This window comes from Podarcis cretensis, assembly GCF_951804945.1.
Source record: "Podarcis cretensis genome assembly, chromosome: 6".
NCBI lineage: Eukaryota > Metazoa > Chordata > Lepidosauria > Squamata > Lacertidae > Podarcis > Podarcis cretensis.
Genome location: NC_137175.1, coordinates 32,156,191 through 32,177,018, shown reverse-complemented (window position 1 = coordinate 32,177,018; position 20,828 = coordinate 32,156,191). Strand labels below are relative to the sequence as shown.

Genomic DNA, 20,828 nt, shown 5'->3' with positions numbered 1-20,828 from the left:
CCTAGTGCATGCTGCTTTCTGTTGTCCGTGTGCAATTTTTTTTTTTTGGGGGGGGGGGAAACCAGTGTGCTTTTCTTTTTTAATGGACTTTCCTGCATACCTCATGGATCTCTCCACATCTTAAAGGACCCAATAGAGCCTTGTTTCTTTCACATTTCTGGTACTTGCCCAAATTGAAATACTAAAGTTTATGAATGGGGACTGTACTAGGTCAAGGTGGTGTCATAGCCCTGGGCATGAGTCCAAAGGTGAGCTGGCTAAGTCTGGAGCAGCTGTACTGGTGCTGGCCTTGAGCTCACGGAGTCCAAGCAAGGAATCTTAAATAGCTGCCTCCTGCACTGTGCCTGCCCAACAATATGGGGAGTGCATCAGGTGGGAGGCCACTGGAAGAGAGGTTAACACTTATTTTCTAGATGTAGCCCTTTAAGATCCACATTCTTCAGGCCAACAGGGTGGGAACAGTGGTGTGTGTGTGTGTGTGTGTGTGTGTGTGTGTGTGTACTCATAAGGCCTCAGTAAGAACAATATGCTTGCTTAGAAATATCTTTGGTGTTGTAACTACTGATCTGCCTCATAACCATGGGTTCCAGCTCAGAACAAAATATGAAACGTCATGAGTAGTCTAGGAAAGAGCAGTTCTCATAGGGCAGGGACGTCCAACTCCCAAGAGGCTGCTATCTACTCCGGGGGGGGGGGTCTAGCAGTGATCTACACATTTTGGGGGGCGAACCCAAAGTTGTTAAGCTTTTTCGGGGGAGCAGGCCAAAGCTGTTGAGCTTTTTTTAATTTAGTTTTTGCAATCGTGTGCCATTGAAGGGAAGAACAAGGGGCTAGGCCAGATGCCCTTTTTCCCATGCGGAGGGAAGGGGCCCTGTGACCAACAGCAATCAACCGCAATCTACCACTATCATCTGGGGGTTGACCTGTCAATTGCGGTTGACCAGTTGGACATCCCTGCCATAGGGTAAGGGGACTTTCAGCACCGTGTTACCCTTTATTTGTTCATACTCTTCCCTCCACCACCCCAATCTCAAAATTCTGGATGAAATTTACATGCTATAACTACACAACCTGATTGTTTTATATTATCTACACCTCAGCCTCTCTACCATGGCACTCAAAAACGACTCAAAAATATATGGACTGCATAGAAACATTGATGGGACACCAGCTATGCTGTCCATTGGGTTTTGTGTTTTTGAACATCAGAGAAACTCACTGTTACATTTGATGACCAAGTCATTTGATGACAAAATCTGATAGTTCTGAGCTCTGGAAATTAATGGAGACTAGTCCAAACATGGAATAAACACACAGAGCCACATTAACAATGAGACTCGATTATAGCTTTATTTAATTGGTACGAATTTTCCCTCCCAAGCAGAATCTTCCGGTTCCCTATTTGAAACAGAGCTGAACCTGGTTTTTCCAAGGATCTTGGCCCCATGAGCCAAGTATATTCTGCCACCATATTATGAATAAGTCAGCAGCACATCAGCAATTATTTCACCCTTTTATCAGATCAGAAATCACACACTTCTGGTCTTCTGTGACCCAATGGGAAGCAGAAAAGCAGCAACCTTTCGAATTCAGGAGATCAATATAATCTGGGAACTATCTAGCTCCCAGGGCAAACCTACCCACTTCTATCAAGACTGCTGAATTTGTCAAGACAATAGAGTTTAATATCAGCCTATGAAAAATATATAAAAAAACAGGCCCTAAACAGAGCACACTGTTACATTATACAGTACACAGATGCATTCCCTTAGCTCAATACAAGCTCAAGACGCCTGCATGATGCAAGCAGAACAAATCATAGACCCAATATAGTCCCACCCGCACCCCAAGTTTTTGTAGCAACATAACTGCTTGGGGAAAGGCTATAAAATTGGCTTGTCTGTCCCTCCATATGTCCAAAACCATAATCTGAAGTCTCCGCTGACCAGTTTGCTAAGTTACTCCCACATATTGCAAACAGCATGTTTCATAATTAAAAGGCTTGGGGATTTCCCATGAGGAGGCTATAGCAGTGAATAGGGAAGTTTGCAGAATGCCAGTTTTAAACCAGGAAAATGGGGGTGGGATTGGACTACATACACTTTAATAGAACTGGCATTGCAATTGTAATGCATCAGTGTCCAGCAAGTTTAGCAAATATAGAATAAACACTTCCCAGCTGTTGAACATCAAAATTGCTGCTACATCAAAATTGACATTATTACCAGAGAACACCGTGTGACTACTTGGACCTAGGCTGAAAAAACAATCCTCCATCAATGATTTAGAATTCTATGGTTTTTCAGTTAATATATCGTTCACTTTACTCAACCATTAAACATATTTTGGAAAATTCATTTCATTTTTGGAGAGTGGCTGTCTAACAGGTGTAACTGATTGTGCAAGTCACTATCATGAAACAGTCAGGGTAAGATATTTGTATGAACATCTTAAGCCAACTGTTTTCTTCTTCTTCTTCTTCTTCTTCTCCAGCTTGGGAAAGCACTGGCCCCCCTGCTGCCCACCCCCAGGGTAGCAGAAGTCAGTCATTCTAAATATAATCCAGCTCCCTTTCTAAAGCCTCTACAACCCAGCACTCTGGCTATCGCAGAACGTATAAAATCCCTTGTACACTGCTGAATAGGACACTTTCATCAGAGAGAGCTAAGCTCACGAGAAACCTTGCTCTTTCTTTAATTGGTGTCCCAGCAGCCCTGGTAGGAGATCCTTTTGCATGCCTTTCACCCACCTCAGCTATGAAAGACTTACACTTCCCTACAGTGTGAAAATATGCAGCATATATGCCGGGATGCACTCAAGAATTCAGACAGTGCAGGATTCAAGACCCACCCACCCCTGAAGTTTTAAAACACTGAATCTTCACCCCCGCCCCAAAGACATTGTAAAGACTGCAGGCAAGAGCCCTAATAACCTTCAGCAGAAGCACGACTAGAAAGCAGTTCTAAGTGCACAAGCCACAGAAATTATTTGGATTCAAAACAAAACAGGAGACCCACCACTTTCACATGGTTTGACAACACAGGAATCGGGGCCGGGGGGGAGGAATGGCACAGTACAGTAACTCTCTCCATTAGCACCAATGGAATGTTAGCGCAATGGATGCGTACAGATGTGATGAGCGTGCTGGGGAAGCTCACTTGCCACACTTGTGCCACACACACACACACACACACACACACACACACACACACACAGTCTGAGCTCAGGAGGATTCTACTTTTCCAGTTTGAGTAGAAGCTAGATTAGCACAGCATTGATTGGCCAGCCCTTGAGTCACTCGTAAATGTTCCCCACCCGCCCAAAGCATTGCTTTGTGCCGAGCCGGTTAGCTGACAGCCATGGTTGAGTCATGAAACCTCCCCACTTTCTCAGAGCATGTTCCAAAGAGTAAAAAAAACAACAACCAAGACTGAGCAAATACCCGCACAGTAAAATCCTTTTTGTCAAAATGCTAAACATCACAAGAAGCAGGTTACGTATGAAGGCCGGGAGCGGTGGTGGCGTGGAATAAACGCAAAGCAGACAGCTCACCTGAAACATGGCGGCCGTGTGGTGAGAAAGGAGAGAGAGACTGCTTTAGATTGTGTGTCAGCAAAGGAGCAAAGGTAGGGGGAAAGTGTTGCTCACCCTGCACAACCAGCCCACCCCACCCCAAAGGCCCACAAGCCCACTCCTGTTTTCAGGAACGTCTGTACACAGCCTATGTTTCTGTAGCCAATGCAGGAAAAAAAGAAAAGATTCGGAACATAATGCCAAAGAGACAAATAGCTGAGAAGGTGGCAAGTAAGATGGGCAGGCACAAGGTTGGGAGGGGGACTTATTAATGCCACATGTTTGGGTGAACACTGGATTCTGGGTGGGTTCAGAAGGGGAGAAGAGGGATTGTCTGGATACAGAAGATGGTTGCTTGCTTAGCAGGATACTTCCATAGTCTGAGGAGCACCAGCTGCTCCAGGAATTCCAGTCGCTGCCTCCCCTGGGTTGCTGGCTTGAGACCGTGTTTGGCTGCTCTCTCCAGAGCCAACGCTGGAGGACGACTGGGTCCGGGAGCGGATCAGTCTGGTCATACTTGCAGATGGCACTGGAAAGAGAGAGGTAGTGAAGACCAGAAATAAGCAAGTTTTGTTTTACCTTACTAGAAAATGCCTTCGAAATGAAAGAAGCGTAAAGTGGAAGGGGGGGGGGAGTGGTGCTGCAGGAAAACAAACAAAAAAACCGCATCACCTTTTCGGAGCTGCCTCCAAGGCGATAGCACAATGTTACACTGGCAAATGCAAGTTTCCAAAACCCATGTTTACCATGGTGAAACAAATGTGGGGGGCATTGTAAAGGAGAAACAGCAGGTAGGAATAGGTGCTTAATCCCTCCAACGTCCCCTGCAGATACAATCCCAGCCAGCTGCTCCACCCCCACATTCCCCAGTTGTGCTTTCATTTTGTACCCCTCCAACTTGCAAGTGCCCTCTCCCCCCACATCTGCTGTATGATAGGGTTGCCGCATTTCAAACAGTGACAACCCGGACAGAAAAGTTGTTGAGTTTTGCCCACCGCTGTTGGACACACATTGCTAGAGACAGTGGTCTTCTGGAAATTCCAGACATATGGCAAACCTATGTATGAGGAAATTCCGGGGTTGAGAATTCCGTTTTATTTTTAGCATATGATTCCATTCTCAGATATGAAAATGAAATGCACGCGTATGATTGAGGATGCTTAAGGCCTGATGTGCAGAACTGCTGAAGACTCACTGCAATGCAGTCACCTCTCTGTGTGTGCATAAGAGTGCATAAACTACTATGCTCACATAGTAGTTTAAAAAAAAGAAGAAGAAGCCAGGAATCATAGATTTTACTCCTGGATCATCACTGAGCTGCAGAACCATGCAACAGTCAACCAAATGCAAATGAAACCACTAAGAAAATCGTAGCGCAAAAAGCGTACAGTGGGATGGCCTAAGAATGCAAAATGTCGCCAGGCCATGCTAGAAGCAGAGTAACGTGTCAGAAAAAAAAGTAACTCAGTCAAACCAGCCACACACTTGTAGGTACCTGACTCAGTGCTCAGGTGACTGAGCTGCACGTAAGGGACTGGAAGCAAAGACAAGAGAGGGAATGGGAAATACAGGTTAGTGAAGAAATGACATGCCTAGAAGAATGTACGCTGCTTGAGCACCAAGCCTGAACACTCAGTCTTTCAGTATTTGCAACATGGTAGAACTTCAGGCAATGTGCTTAACACCACACTAGATGGCCTGCAAATATAGTTTCTACTTTCTTGGGCCTTTAAATGTCAATTGATTCCCCCCCCCCCAACCCTAAAATTAATTTCTTTCAATGTACCTTCTTTTTGCTACAGGCACACAGATCAGGAAGACAGGTGATGTAGGAATTTCCCCCCCCCCCCCGATGAAGTTACCTGTAGCAAAAGGCTTGATCCTGTTTTGAATACAAGTACAGGGCTGCCAATCTAACCACAAGACAGACCTTGGCAATTAACATTTTCCTTTCTGGAACCCTCCCAATTTAACCCACTCACTGAGGAATTTGGGAATCTGGACAAATATGCCTACAGTTCAGACAAGGCCTTCTTCCAAATCCAGCAATATGCATGGCCCTTATTGGCCAATAGTGAAAAACACCAAGTCTCAATGGGGAACTGTCAGAGCTGCCCAAGGTCCCAGCTCACAGAGGACCAACGCTAGGTCGTCATTATATACAAAAGTCTTTATTGAAGTTTAGTTTCCATTCCAAAGCCGTAGCGCGCAGCTCTACGTCTTAAACCCTAGACCGCCGAAGTTCCGTCTGAATCTCCTCCCCCCTGACACCAGTTTAAGATTCTCGCCCTGCTCCACCTCTTCCTCTGCTCTCTTCTCCTCTGGGTCCTCCTGTCCGCTGGGGCATTCCCCTTTCTGGACTCTTCTGACGCTGAGTCGCCTGACTCCTCCCCCTGCCTCCGGCGGGCTTTAGGACCCGGTTCCCAATTCTCGTTCTCTGCTGCCCTGCGCGCCTGTACTTTTGAACTTGGCTCTCACGCCAACCCAGTGACCTTCCTCCTGACCGTTACACTGCTTCTGTCACTGCTTCCCTCTTCCGGGATGCTAGCTGGACCTGACCTCCCCTCCGTTGCCTGACTCTCCGATGGAGGCGTGGTCAGCCCTGACTCCTCTTCTCTCCCTGCTGGGGGAGACGCTACCCCCGATACCTGGGACTCTTCCCCCCCCCACTATGCTCAGGTGGGGAAGCTGGTCCTGATCTCCAACTGCTGCTCTGGGAGTCCCCGCTGGCCCCTTGCTTCTGGAGCGTCCCCCTTGGGACCCCCCTTGCCCTGGCCACCGGCGCCCCCTTCTGTGAATCTTCTGATTCGCTGGAGAGGCTCATGGAATCTCTCGGGCCACTGTCATCTTCTCCTACGCTGCCCTCAGATTCTTCCCATTCGCTCTCCATCTCCCCTCTTCCCTGTGCTTCTGCTCCTGAGCCCCTGACAGGAACAAAATAGACCTATCAGCAGCCTAGTGGGGTCTGAATGACAGGTAATTCCCAATCCTGCCCTCTGTGAAATAAAACAGTGTTGTTATAACTTACTGTAGCCCATTCCCTGCACGAAATACTTGAAGGCTTCAGTCAGTTTCCCAGGCTGAAAAAATAAATATAAATATAAGCATAAACATAAACATAAATATAGCCATTATTCATACCCCTAAAAGCATACAAGATGCAGGAGACCCACTAAAACGAGAGCTCACCTGAACGACTTGAGGGAGCCCTCCACAGTCTGCCATCTGCAAGGAGAAATGGGAAAGGAGAGAGTCAAAACCAAGATAAAATGACATTCAGCTGAAAATGCTGAGCAAGCAAATGAAGCCTAAATTAGCCCAGCAAGTGGTGGGTTATAGCATCAAGCTGAGACACAGTGTCTATTTCCAGCAAACATAGCTTTAAATTGAAGTTTCCTCAGGGAAAGAAAATGAATGGCATGCTGAGATGGGGAGCCTTCAGTGACATTAGCCACTGGGGAAGACGGCGAAAGGGAAGTATATTTAATAGGGTTGAGGTTAGCCCTCATTTCTGGATTTGGACTAAGAGGAAGCACAGCTGTTCACAAACCCATTCCCTGCTGCCATTTCAGCCTCCAGAGTACACTTAAATGCAGGTATACAACTCTGATTTCTTCCTCTGTCATAACAGTAGAACTCAGGGACCTCAAATGAAGACTCGAGGCAGGCGAAAGAAAATACTTCTTCATGCAGGGCATTGTTAAACTATGGCATTCACTCCTGCATGAGATAGTGAAAGATATCAACTTGGATGGCTTTAAAAGAGTATCACACAAGTCAATGGAGAATAAGGCTATCAGGGTGTCACAATTGCTATTGCCCTCTGGATCTGCTTACATGCTTCCCATAGGCATCTGGTCAGCCACTGTGAGAACAGAGTTATGAACTAGATGGGGCCTTTTGGTCCAATACAGCAGGCTCTTTCTTATGTAGTGGAGGATGGCAAACCAGGAACCACAATGAACTCTGGAATGACAGCCCCCAAGACAGCTACTCATAGTTGATGGTTACCTTCAAGAGTGTTGTGTTCATTGGATCCAGCCGTGAATTGCATTCAACCTACAAAGCACAAAACAGCATTTATTTTCCCCTCTCTGTTATTTATCTAATTCATAGTTATTACCAAGGATCCAGCAAAGGTGGGGACTGGATACAGGAATATCATACTTCAGCAGCAGCACATCAAAGTAAGGGATTTGGTAGATAAGATACAATGCCCTTGTTCTTTCTCGGTAGTAGCGCCTGCCCTGTGGAACGCCCTCCCATCAGATGTCAAGGAAAGAAACAACTATCTGACTTTTAGAAGACATCTGAAGGCAACCCTGTTCAGGGAAATGTTTAATGTTTGATGTCGTATTGTGTTTTAATTTGTTGGAAGCCACCCAGAGTGGCTAGGGGAACCCAGTCAGATGGGCAACATGAGGAGGAGGAGGAGGAGGAGGAGGAGGAGGAGGAGGAGGAGGAGGAGAAGAAGAAGAAGAAGAAGTAGTAGTAGTGGTAGTAGTAGTAGTAGTAGTTAGGATTGAGAGTTTTTCCGGGTATCTGATGTGACTGATATACCAGCACCCATATGAAAGATGCATGAACATGTAGACCAGAGGTACCCAATGTGGGGAACTTCAGATGTTGTTGGACTCCAATTCCCATAATCCTCAGACAGCACGGACAAAGATGATGGGAACTGTAGTCCCAAAACACAGAGTGCACAATGTTGGTTATATCTAATAAAGTCTAGTTATGACATCAAAAGCCAATACAGTGAATAAAAAGTTGGACTTGGAAGTCCTGTGTTCAAATTTCTGCTCAGCCATTAAGCTTGCACAGCCTTATCTAACCTGTTAACTATAGCAGCCAGAGAAACTATGGTACTGAAAACTCATTTGATTTGAGAACAGAGAATTTGAGAGTGAAGTGGCAACACCAATTCACACAACCACATCTCTCAGGGCTGGTGTTGATGTTATTTTACCCACTGAAATCTTTGTGAGAGCAGAAGGGAATGAACTGAGAGACAGAGAGACAAAAAGAGTCGCTCAATATACATTGCCTTCATAACATCAGAATGGGCTGCATGGATCTAGACACAAGTATCTAATCACCAGCACCCCAATCTGTGCCTATCTGGTAGGATATGTATGTTGAAACTTGCCCAGATATTAACTACAGTTCAGTGCTGAGATCCCCCACCCTCCCCTTGAACGTTACGACACCAGGAGGAGAAATTATACCTGTGTCAAAGAGCTTTGACAGCTCACCAGTAATTAAAAGTATTTCATAACTCAGCTTATGACAGCTGTCAGACTTACTGTTGCTAAATTTTGGAGCACTTGGAATGGCAATCTTTTTGAAATCTGATTTTTACAGATTTGGGACTTGGCTCTGATGGACAAGCTAACAGATAAAGTACAGCAATGATGGATTAATAACAAAAATCAGACTAAGTTTATTTAAAAAATGGTTCCGCTTTCTTTCTTATGCCCTCACAAAAGAACATGAATACAGACCACTGGCAAATTCAAGGAGACCTCTGGAAGGACACCTTCATTTGCTCAGCAGAATAAAGGTAAAGGTAAAGGTACCCCTGCCTGTACGGGCCAGTCGTGACCGACTCTAGGGTTGCACGCTCATCTCGCTCAAGAGGCCGGGAGCCGGCGCCGTACGAAGACACTTCCAGGTCACGTGGCCAGCGTGACGAAGCTGCAACTGGTGAGCCAGCACCAGTGCCGCACATGGAAATGCCATTTACCTTCCCGCTATAAAGCGGTACCTATTTATCTACTTGCACTTAGGGGTGCTTTCGAACTGCTATGTGGGCAGGAGCTGGGACCGAACGACGGGAGCTCACCCCGCCGCGGGGATTCGAACCACCAACCTTACGATCAGCAATAATTCCTTGACTATTCTGCTATCACAAAACTGTATTTTGGGGGGGTAGGGAAATGGGAACTTTGTTATGATTATATATTGTGATATATGAAAATCAATAAGCGAATAGTTTAAAAAGCAATGGCCTGTATTTTATCCTCACACAAATTCAAGACTCATGGATAGAAGCAAACATCTCACTTGATACTACTTGAACGGAATGTGTGAAATTTGCAGAGTTCTATCTTCCAAGAAAGGAAGGAAGTGGAGAGTAAGGAGTATAATAACCAGGCATACTTACCACAGCTTCAACTGCTGGTGAGCTGTCCCCAACCACTAATAAGACAGGACACCTATACAAAACCCACAGAATAAAGTTGTAGTCTGCACAACTTAAACAAGCATCAACTCCTGCTGTCATAAATTCTGCTGTTTTATTTTTTTTCTAAGAGTTGCTAGCATTTCTATAAAGCAACCCTAAACTAAGAAAATACCATCATTTGTATTACAGTTCCTGTTCATTTGAATACCCTACATTTCTGGTCTGCAATACACCTCCATTGTTTTGCAACAAAACATCCCACCATACTAGCTATTGCGAGTCTTGGGAGAACCCCCAGAGAAGATTTGGGGAGATGCAGGAGGTATGTAGGGGAGGGAAAGGTTTGTTGTGCAAGCAGAAGACATTCCGTGCACACAGTGACTTCACCAGATACAACGTCATGTTCATGAATACTTCATTATGCTATATTTCTAAATTAGATCACTATTTCTTAATGTACTTAATGCCAGTGTACATTCATTCATTCATTCATTCATTCAAACATGCATGTACCAACTGATAGAGCCACTGGGAAAGTGAACTCACCATATTTTGTTCACATGTACAACTTTCCCCCCATGATGGAGCTTTGGGAAATAATTATCTGTGCTTTAGGGCAGATACCCACTGTGCAGTGCAATGACTGGCTGAAGGCCTGTGACATGAAACATCCATCACCCCAGCAACAGTTTTTCAAACATCAGAAGGGCTATGACATAAATGGATCACATTTGTTTTTTGTTGTTCCAGAGAGTAGGACCAGAACCAATTGGTTTGAATTACAAAAAAAGTGGATTTCAATTGAACTTTAGGAAGAATCGCCACGGTGAAACAGAATGCCTAGAAGGCATTCCTTTGTTAGAGGTTTTTAAGCGGAGTCTGCAGATTTCCTGCAATGGATTTCCTGCAGCAGCAACGGGTTGGGGTTTAACTGACTTGGAGGTCTTTTTCAACTTTAGGAGAGAGAAATGAATTAAATAAAAATAAAGGCAGTTAGATAGCCTGAAGTAGATATTTGGGGTGCAGATAACTCAATTAGTGTCCAATTTGCAAGTTGTTCTACCAAAAGCAATGCAACAGGAGATAAATCATGTACTACATTAATATTTTTAAAGGACATGGAACTCTGGGTACACGGGCAATGGGGAAACAGAGGAAACAGAATATGGCTAAACTTAGAAAAGGAATTCCACATAATTTCAAGCACAGGTTCAAAGATGACCAAGATAAACTTACTTGAGTGTTTTTCCTGCCTCTTCAGTCATACCCAAGACTGGCCTCTCAATGTCCAGATCTCTACGGCTACGAAGACAATAGGAGAGGGCTAAGTCAAACAAGGCTGGGAAGGAAGCAACGTGGGAATCGCCTAACTCAGGCATCCCCCAATTGGGCCCTCCAGATGTTTTGGGACCAGAACTCCCATCATCCCTAGCTAACAGGAGCAGTGGTCAGGGATGATGGGAACTGTAGTCCCAAAACATCTGGAGGGCCGTGTTAATACTCTGCGAGGTGCACGATTTCCCCCTTGTTACCAACAAGAGTCACATGTGCTTTAGTCCCCATCCACCCCTCAGCTTGCCGCATGACTACTTTATCTCCTAGTTGATTGCTCTATTCATAAGCTAGAAAGCATAAAAAGAATGAAGCAACCAGACTAAGATTTTGCTTAGATAAAAAAGCCCTGACAACTAGAACAACATTATAGGGTCACATGTCGATGGCACTGGATCTTAAATTGAAGAAGGGAACCTGGTAAGCTTCTTGAACGAGGGAAGCTCTTTGATTTTTTTTAAAACAAAGGCTATTCCAATATACATGCTGTCAACTGCTGCAGAAGCACTATGTATGCACAATTATACTTTCAAGGTTGGGGTGGGGGGTGAAACAGGATTCTATACCAGTCATGTACCTGTTATAGGAGGTGACAAAGAGCTGTAAGTTCTCCTGATTGATGTCCTGGGCAATATGAAGTCTGTAGGTCTGGATCAGCTCCAAGTTAGCTTGCAGTTCTTCCTGGTGAAGAATGACAAATATTCTAATTAGTTGTCTTGCTAACCATGCTATTAAAAAAAAAAAGCAAATATGCGAGGAATTTGTCATATGAAACTACAAAAAAACCCTTTCAATACAATCTTTCAAACATGCCCTTTAAGACTCATTTGCTCTAGTTTGCCTTTTACAATGTTTTTAATGGAACTGATTCCTGAAACTTGGCACTTCTTTATAATTCTGGATTATTATGTGTTTTTTTTAAAACACTCTGATGTATTTCAAATTAAACTCCTTTAGTTGCACACCACATTGAGAGGCCTACGCCCTAAGAGACAGAATATAAATATTACAAATAAAACACTTGTATGAAGAGCTTGCTGTAAAGGAAGGAGAGATAGTGGGAGGTCACATATACATGTACTTGCATCATGAATATACACATAAAGAATCAACACATGGGAAATATTCCAATGCTGGAATGTTTAGTAATGCCTGGTCATCCCAGAATGCTCAAGAAAAGGGCAGTAGAATGTCAACACACACTTTTTTTTACTCACCCAACCCAAAACTGAGACAGTAATAATGTTATTGTAAGCAGCTACTGAGGTTAGGATCAAAGCAGTTCATTTTTATTTAAAGTTCTTTATATTAAGAGGCATTTTCGATATTGGATCCAGCAGTTGACTTACATGACCAAAATGGTGAGCCAGAACAATGTCCACAATGTTTGTTGTCCACCCAGAAAACTGGGAAAAAAGAAAAGTCAAGTTATTTCAAGTGGTGGTACTACACAGTAGTCAAGCAACACAGAACAGGCTGCAGTCACAACACCCATTTGCTTTTGAGGAAACCACATTAAATCCAGTGGGATTTTACTTCTGCGCAGACATGATGGGGCTAATGAAAGATGTAATCCAAGATATGGAGGGGACCACACTGGCTACCTTGATGTGCATAAATCTGGCAAACAATTATACAACAGTGCATATGAAGGCAAAAGTAAGTATTTTTTTTCTTGTTTAAAAGCTCCATCCCACTGGCTCTTTTTTATTTATTTTTTTAACTGCCTGTTGCATTCCAAATGCATTGCCATATAAAAAGTACCGTATTCTTCCGTTTATAAGACTAATTTCCCCCCCTTTAAAATTAGGAAAAATTAGGGGGCGTCTTATACTCTGGGCCATGAGTAGGCAAACTAAGACCCGGGGGCCGGATCTGGCCCAATCGCCTTCTAAATCCGACCCGCGGACGGTCCTGGAATCAGCGTGTTTTCACATGAATAGAATGTGTCCTTTTATTTAAAATGCATCTCTGGATTATTTGTGGGGCATAGGAATTCGTTCATTTCCCCTCCAAAAAATATAGTCCGGCCCCCCACAATGTCTGAGGGACAGTGAACTGGCCCCCTGCTGAAAAAGTTTGCTGACCCCTGCTCTGGACCATCTCCCCCCCCCCATTTTCTCAAATCTGAGTCCCCCAAAATAGGGGGCGTCTTATAGACGGAAAAATATGGTATATAGAAAAGTATATTCTTTGGCTCTGTGTCAGCTATATGGCTGGGTATCTCTAGTGATACAATGTAAGTAATTAGAATAAAGAACAGAAGAGTTTGACCTTTGCTTAAAAAAAGCAAACAAATGAAAGGCAAAGCAGTAATCAATAATATCAAAGCATTCGCTAAAACATAATTCCAGTAACTGAATAATGTAAATCAACTTTGGCATCCCAATTATAGAAGAGCAAGCCTACCTTGGATGCTGCCCAGTCCATCCATCCTTTTCCGCATGGGTCAATGTTAACAAGTACCAGACCTTCCACCAAGTCAGGGTGATGCAGCTAAAAAATAAAAAAACCCACTTGTAAATTGCAGGTGGAAAAAGATTTAATCCTCCCTTTCCCCCAAAGATTGGCATGAGAATCTGGGACATGGCTTATATGACTCAGCTGTCTAATATGATAAGAGTAAGGAAAGAGAGTTTTTTAACCTGAAAAACAGACCACTTTTGTTATATAATGTAATAATAAGGTTCAAGATATGGTACAACCTTACTCTTCACTAGCAGTAACTGAATTATTTATTTCAGTCTCGATTAGTAAAGCGTACTTGATTATATATAGTTTTGTTCCTAAAAGCAAGATAACACGAGCCAGAAAGATGAAACTTTTATAAAATAACTTAATTGTTTTTCTTAAGTTCTGGTTAGATAAAAAAAAATGGAAATGGAAAATGAGGATTTAATACATTTTAATTCAAAGTGAATTTCTTCTTTTTTGAGGAACATGTCTAGTGTGTATGTTCCCAAATATTGTGCTTTAAAATGCAAAGGAGTATGAATGACTAGCCTAGACCACAGTAACTATAAGGCAACCACGTATGAGCAATGTATACCTCCTTGTGCTCCTTGAAAGGTGGTATATAAATGCAATGCAAGAAAACGAAATGAAATAGCCACAATATTAAGGGTGTATGCCAAAGAACTCAGTTTAGCCTGGGAAATAATACATGAGAAGACTAGTAGACTTAACTGGCACTAAAGGGATGAGGGTTGCGCTGTGGGTTAAACCACAGAGCCTAGGACTTGTCGATTAGAAGGTCGGCAGTTCGAATCCCCACAACAGGGTGAGCTCCCGTTGCTCAGTCCCTGCTCCTGCCAACCTAGCAGTTCAAAAGCACGTCAAAGTGCAAGTAGATAAATAGGTACTCCTCTGGCAGGAAGGTAAACGGCGTTTCCGTGCGCTGCTCTGGTTCGCCAGAAGCGGCTTTGTCATGCTGGCCACATGACCCGGAAGCTGTACACCGGATCCATTGGCCAATAAAGCAAGATGAGCGCCGCAACACCTGAGTCGGCCTCGACCGGACCTAATGGTCAGGGGTTCCTTTACCTTTAACAGTAAATTTACTGGTTTGTTGAGTGATCCTCCTCCTGGAATTGAATAGCAGCCCACAGAGATCTATCCATCACTTTGAATTAACTGTCTCACCTTTCATCAACTTTTTATGGAAGCCCTTCCTCCAGAGGGGTTGGGACATCCATGATTCAGGCCACTTGCTCTTACCAGTATTTCTCATTACTGCACTCATCTCTGCTATGTGTGTTTTTATAAACAGGCAGCCCTATTCATGGAGCACAGAGGGAAAGAATTAGTTCACACAGGGAAATCAACAGTCAGAGGCTACTTACTGCAAACTTGCTAAGGATATAAGCGCCAGCTCCAACGCCAATACCAATTACGCTTTTCAGACTGAAAGAGAGTTCAAAGTGAGAACATGCTTCAAAGCCCGTTAACATACCCAGCCATCGTCCTTTAGATCAGCAATGAGATGGGTGATCTGCTGGAAGGGACCTACTGTGGTTCATGGTGAAGAACAATGGGGTGGTTACAAAAATACTGCATGTATGATTTAAATGAAACTGAGCAACTGCCTCATTTCTATGCATCCTAAACACATGTCTCTCCTCTATTCCTGGGGAAGATTCTGGGGAATGGGGACATGCTATGTGGACATCCTGCAGTGAAGCAAATTATTAAAGGTCTGGGTGTCTTTGTATACTTGCCTCAGGTGTGTAAGAACAGCAGGGAGCATTTCAGCTAATTCATCAATAGAGGGATACTGGTATCTGAAACAATAAAAAGGGGGTGTTAGTTAACAAGAGAGGCTGCCAATAGCTGACATAAAGGTAAAGGTAAAGGTACCCCTGCCCGTACGGGCCAGTCTTGACAGACTCTGGGGTTGTGCGCCCATCTCACTTAAGAGGCCAGGGGCCAGCGCTGTCTGGAGACACTTCCGGGTCACGTGGCCAGCGTGACATCGCTGCTCTGGCGAGCCAGAGCCGCACACGGAAACGCCGTTTACCTTCCCGCTGGTAAGCGGTCCCTATTTATCTACTTGCACCTGGAGGTGCTTTCGAACTGCTAGGTTGGCAGGTGCTGGGACCGAGCAGCGGGAGCGCACCCCGCCGCAGGGATTCGAACCGCCAACCTTTCGATCGGCAAGTCCTAGGTGCTGAGGCTTTAACCCACAGCGCCACCTGCGTCCCATAGCTGACATACATTAACTCAAAACCTAAAGATGTTATTTCAAGGCACATTGTCAAACACACAATTCTGCAAGGAGGTTCCAATAATAATAGATCCTGGGGCTGAAGCATGACATATGGGAATAAATATGTGTACTGACCAAAACCACACAATTTAAAAGCCGAAGTAGCTCACAAGAGACCTTCGTCTTCCAGGCAGCACTCCCAATAGCATACATCTCCCCCATCTACCTCCACAGCAAAGACACAAAAACACAGCAAAGACGCAAAAACAGGCATGGCAAGTCTGGCTATATTTGTCTGCCTTTGTATTTCAAGCTCTCTCAACAATAGCGGTAGAATTCTGTACAGCAAAAGGAGACCAAGGAACTAGGTACAGCCCTTGCCCCAAATCCTTCCAATCCATACAGTATCACATCTACATAACTTTCACCTCATTAAGGAGTGCTACAACATTATATAGGGGACGCGGGTGGCGCTGTGGGTTAAACCACAGAGCCTAGGACTTGCCGATCAGAAGGTCGGCAGTTCGAATCCCCGTATCGGGGTGAGCTACCGTTGCTCGATCCCTGCTCCTGCCAACCTAGCAGTTCAAAAGCACATCAAAGTGCAAGTAGATAAATAGGTACCACTCCAGCGGGAAAGTAAACAGCGTTTCCGTGCACTGCTCTGGTTCACCAGAAGCGGATTAGTCATGCTGGCCACATGACCCGGAAGCTGTCTGCAGACAAATGGCGGCTCCCTCAGCCAGTAAAGCAAGATGAGCGCCGCAACCCCAGAGTCATCCGGGACTGGACCTAACAGTCAGGGGTACCTTTACCTTTACCTTTACAACATTATATAGCAGAAGTACTATAGAAAACTACAAAACGGAGACCACATTAAAAAATGAGAGTAGCAATTAAACTACAATGCAGCAGTTAATGAAATTTGGATTGAAGAATTCTCTTTAAAGCCAGGCTTTTTTTTTTCCCAGTGGAGAGAACTGCACAAATAGGGTGTCACCACTGAAAAAGCTTCGTCTCAATCTGTCTGATGTGTCTTATCAACATGCCATACAACAGGACCTCAGAGACTGGTCTTAAAACCTGGCGCAGGCAACCCCAGGGAAAGAGATCAGAGAGATGCTACTGCACTTACCCAGAGGGGAAAGGGGGAGCCCCTTCTTGCTGTCCTGGTGCATCAACATGGCACACAGCAAAGTGCTGAGTGATTTCCTGCATGTCTTCAAAGTTGAAAAAAGCATTGAAGCAGGACTTATCTGTAAGAAAAACACTGGGAATGACCACGTGTGAAAGCACTGCTCCATTCTGACTTTAGGCTCATGTTTTGAACTGTGACCACACCAAACAAGAACAAAAGAAAGAAAGAAAGAAAGAAAGAAAGAAAGAAAGGAAGGAAGGAAGGAAGGAAGGAAGGAAGGAAGGAAGGAAGGAAGGAAGGAAGGCTGGAACCGAATGTGTGCCATGGTTCTCTCTTGTCCTTGCAAACCAAAAATTGCCTAGGTCTGCTTACCTAGAAATAAAGAGGACTTACGGTTTAGGCCAATATCATGGTATGTGAGGATGGCGGGCCTGTTTCCTTTTGGGGTGCCCCGCATAGTGACATGAACAACTCCACAAGCTGTCTCGATGTCATGCTCCTACAGGAAAAAAACAAATAACCCACCTGGCTATTAGAGAAAACAAGCCCTGAGGAGACATCTTGGCTGGGAAGCAGTGAGCCCCCAGCAACAGGTTTATTAATCATTGAGGAAATGTGTTTCCTGTTTAGACATGGAGCACTCAAGGTGACTTACAAATAATTTAAAAAGAGTTTAAAAATGGTCACACTAAAACAAAACTAAAAACTACAAAAAACTAAAACTACAAAAGATCTGTGTTAAAAATAAACTGCGTATGTGAAAGTGTGCCCACCAGAAACTATTGTTGTGGCATCTGTCTGTCTCAACAGACAATGGAGTGCATATTCAGGGGTGTAGTCAAACTGCTGCATTAGTAGCACCCAAGTAACCTGCCTGAGGTGAAAGCCTGGGTAGTGTGTGTGGAATTCCTGGGCTGCCCAGATGTTAAGAACCCCCTCTTGGCCTCACTGATGTGGTCCAAAGGAAAGCAGAGCAATACGTTTGGCACCAGCTTGGAGTTGCAAGAAGGAAGCATAAAAGCTGCCATCCCATGTTCTTAGGGACTCCACTTTGATTTGTATAAGGGTGTACTCCTTTGTCTTTTCTTTTCCCAGGTCAACTGACAGTATGACCACAGCAGTCTGCTTTTATGGGATACAACTGTTGTTTCCTAGCAGTTGGGCACTGCAGCTAAGCAACTGCAGTTATGTTCAGAAAAGTAATTTGGAGTGGGCAAAGCAATGTAGGCAGGGAAAGTAAAGCCTCAGCAACCCCCCCCCCCAAAAAAAAAACCCCTAATAAATCTGAAAAGAAATGAAAGGTAACAAAGGGCTTATCCACACTTTGACTTGTCCTGCTGTCCCCCACCACCAGAAAACTTCTCTTTAGCGCTCAGTCAGAGCAACCACCTCTTCTCCATGTTCTGATCTATTGTGGAAGTGTGGATAAGGCCAAAGAGTGTGAAAGAAGAGTTGGGACATCTGATCTCCCAGTGGCTTGGGGAAAGATCCTTACAGCCTGGACAGAAGGCATCATCTTTTGACAAGAACTCAGTGTCCACTTGGAGCAACATGACACAGCTGATTCTACGGCTCAAATCCTTCCTTTTCGCCTTCACTCTGAACTCCTAAGCTAGCAATCAAGTGGTCAGTGTGCCGCTCCTGATTAGGAGTTGGTGTCAATATATGTGTGTCTGAGTGTGTGTGTATATATTATTTTTTACATATAAATTAAAAGCTATTTGATGTTCTGAACTGCATTCAGTGGACATGGTGTTCTTACCTCCACCTCTCATTAAATATTGAGGTTGGGCTTTACGCACAAAACCTTCTACAGACATGCCTTACTAAGTTTTACTCAGATGAAGATGACTACTGCTCATATCAGTGCAGGTAATGCAACAGGACAGACTGTTATAAGGACTCTGAAACTTAAGCTCTGTTCATGTGCTACTTGCATGTAGAGCGAAAGCACGGGAAAAGTAGCCATGGGGTCATGCATTTAGTCCCACCCCCAGTAGTGAACTGCTCCTACATCTGCACCATGTTGAGTATAACATCTGCAGGGAGGAGCTTTCTCTGTGCAGGAGTTAGTGTCCTGCATCGTAAATCAAAAGGGGAGCTCCATGCACAGAAAAGGCTCCCTGCTGCAGACATTATGCTCAACAGGACAATGGCGGGAACAGCAGCATGTCTTCGGGGGTTGTGCTAAATGCGTGGCCTGAAGGTCCCCTTCGCCACACTTGCCCTTTACACATGAGTATTGCATGAACAGGGCTTAAGTCACAACTGAAATAGACCAAGTTTCAGGTATAGGAACTGACATTGCCTGAAAATACTGAAATAATATTGATGTTACTCCCAAACATTTCCACCAAAAGCGGTGTGGGGTAACTAACAGGTTTGGATTGGATTTAAACAGCAGATGGCACTAATCCTCCTTTTAGTTTGCAGTGCTTCCCGCCCACTTTGGGGAGACAGCAGCCCTGCCCTAGAAGATTCATTAGGTGAACATGGTGTGAAATCTGATTGCTTTCTCAAGATCAGCCTGCTGCTGGCATCCCACGTGAGGCTATCAAGAGCAGCTCTGACGTCTGCTTCCACATTTGAAGTGTGAGCAAGCTGGTGTATGTTATGTACAGGAAGGGTGAAGACACGAGTTGCACATTATCTGCAGGAGGCTGCACAGATTACAGTGACACATCTGCACCATTGTTTTTAAAGACAAAGAGGTTTAATTAACAAGAGCAAAAGATTTAGCAAAAGGTATTTAAGAAGCAGATCAGCAACACTTTCCTAACTTTGAGCACACATGCAGTAAGTCTCAGAGGATTACTATTTCTGGTAGGAAAAATATTAAGCAAGTTTGAGATGTGTGCAACAGAAATACAAGGTGTTAAAAACCCCCACCCCTATGTATTTTGCCTTGGTGACAATTATACAAAAAATACTGAAGAAATGGGTCATTTCAGGGACTAAAGTAGGAAACCTACAGAAGGTTTTAGCCTATAAACTCTGCAAACACAGTTCAAAGTCCTGTCTTTCTGTTAGCTAGTATGCATTCCATGGTCTGTCCACACATGGATGTTTCTGCTCTGCACTGTAAAATTAGCACATGTGACAGTATCAGCTTCATGAGCACAATAAAAGGGACAGCTCATGCCACTCATGGCAAGAGCTATGAAAAGCTGCATGGCTGTAATTGTCTGGCATCTATTACAGAACCCAAGCTAACAATTTTAGGAAACTGAGTGCAGTGTTGCAGAATAAAGCCTAAAGACAGTCTGGCCAGTTTTGATGCAGAAATTAAAATCAGGATGGGATAATGGGTCTGGAAAGAATGCAAAACCTCATGTAAACTCAGAGCTTAACAATACCGTTTCACAAAGCAACTGGCAGCTTTAAAGCAAAGCAGTTTTAGCTAGAGAAAATGCTGTCAGGCTTGCAAAAAAAAAAAAGATATCCATGTATTCCATGATAAATGGGCCATGGGCATAATTAGGCCCAGCACAGGTCCCAATTTGGCCCACCGGGCTGTCTTCCCTAAACCACACCCACCTGTCTGAGGAGCAGGTAGAGATGCAGCTGCCAATGCCCAATTTAGTTTCTTAAAAGTATGCTCCTGATTGTGCATCAACAAGAGAGGGTTACTGACACCAATGATCAGCTGACAGGCAGGCAGAGCAAGCCCACCTTGGAGAACTCTCAGCAGCACAGCAGACTTCTACAGAAAAGCACAGCTTGAAACCAGCGTCTATCAGCTGCCTGGCAGTAAATTCAAGTCCTGCTTGGCTGATCTTGGATTTTTCTTCCATGTGGCTTGCTGCACTACAAAGGAAAAACGGGTCACCTGGAGTCATAATGACTTCACGTGATTGTCAGGTGGGCAGGCTCCACTCACCTATCAAAACTGC

At 44.3% G+C, this 20,828-nt stretch overlaps 1 protein-coding gene across 1 annotated transcript in view; it reads right to left on the bottom strand.

Moving 5' to 3' along the window:
* Positions 1-1,324: 1,324 nt before the first annotated feature.
* NDRG3 (NDRG family member 3) overlaps positions 1,325-20,828 on the bottom strand; it is a 46,650-nt gene continuing 27,146 nt past the window's right edge. The window contains exons 4-17 of the mRNA XM_079980186.1: positions 17,329-17,434; positions 16,933-17,053; positions 15,310-15,372; positions 14,935-14,995; positions 13,502-13,588; positions 12,442-12,498; positions 11,670-11,773; positions 10,997-11,062; positions 9,740-9,791; positions 7,585-7,632; positions 6,763-6,798; positions 6,602-6,653; positions 3,197-4,102; positions 1,325-3,166 (exon numbers count right to left, since the gene is read on the bottom strand). Of these exons, the coding sequence (XP_079836312.1) occupies positions 3,933-4,102; positions 6,602-6,653; positions 6,763-6,798; positions 7,585-7,632; positions 9,740-9,791; positions 10,997-11,062; positions 11,670-11,773; positions 12,442-12,498; positions 13,502-13,588; positions 14,935-14,995; positions 15,310-15,372; positions 16,933-17,053; positions 17,329-17,434 (1,023 nt within the window). The 3' untranslated portion in view covers positions 1,325-3,166; positions 3,197-3,932. The remainder of the gene's footprint in view (positions 3,167-3,196; positions 4,103-6,601; positions 6,654-6,762; positions 6,799-7,584; positions 7,633-9,739; positions 9,792-10,996; positions 11,063-11,669; positions 11,774-12,441; positions 12,499-13,501; positions 13,589-14,934; positions 14,996-15,309; positions 15,373-16,932; positions 17,054-17,328; positions 17,435-20,828) is intronic.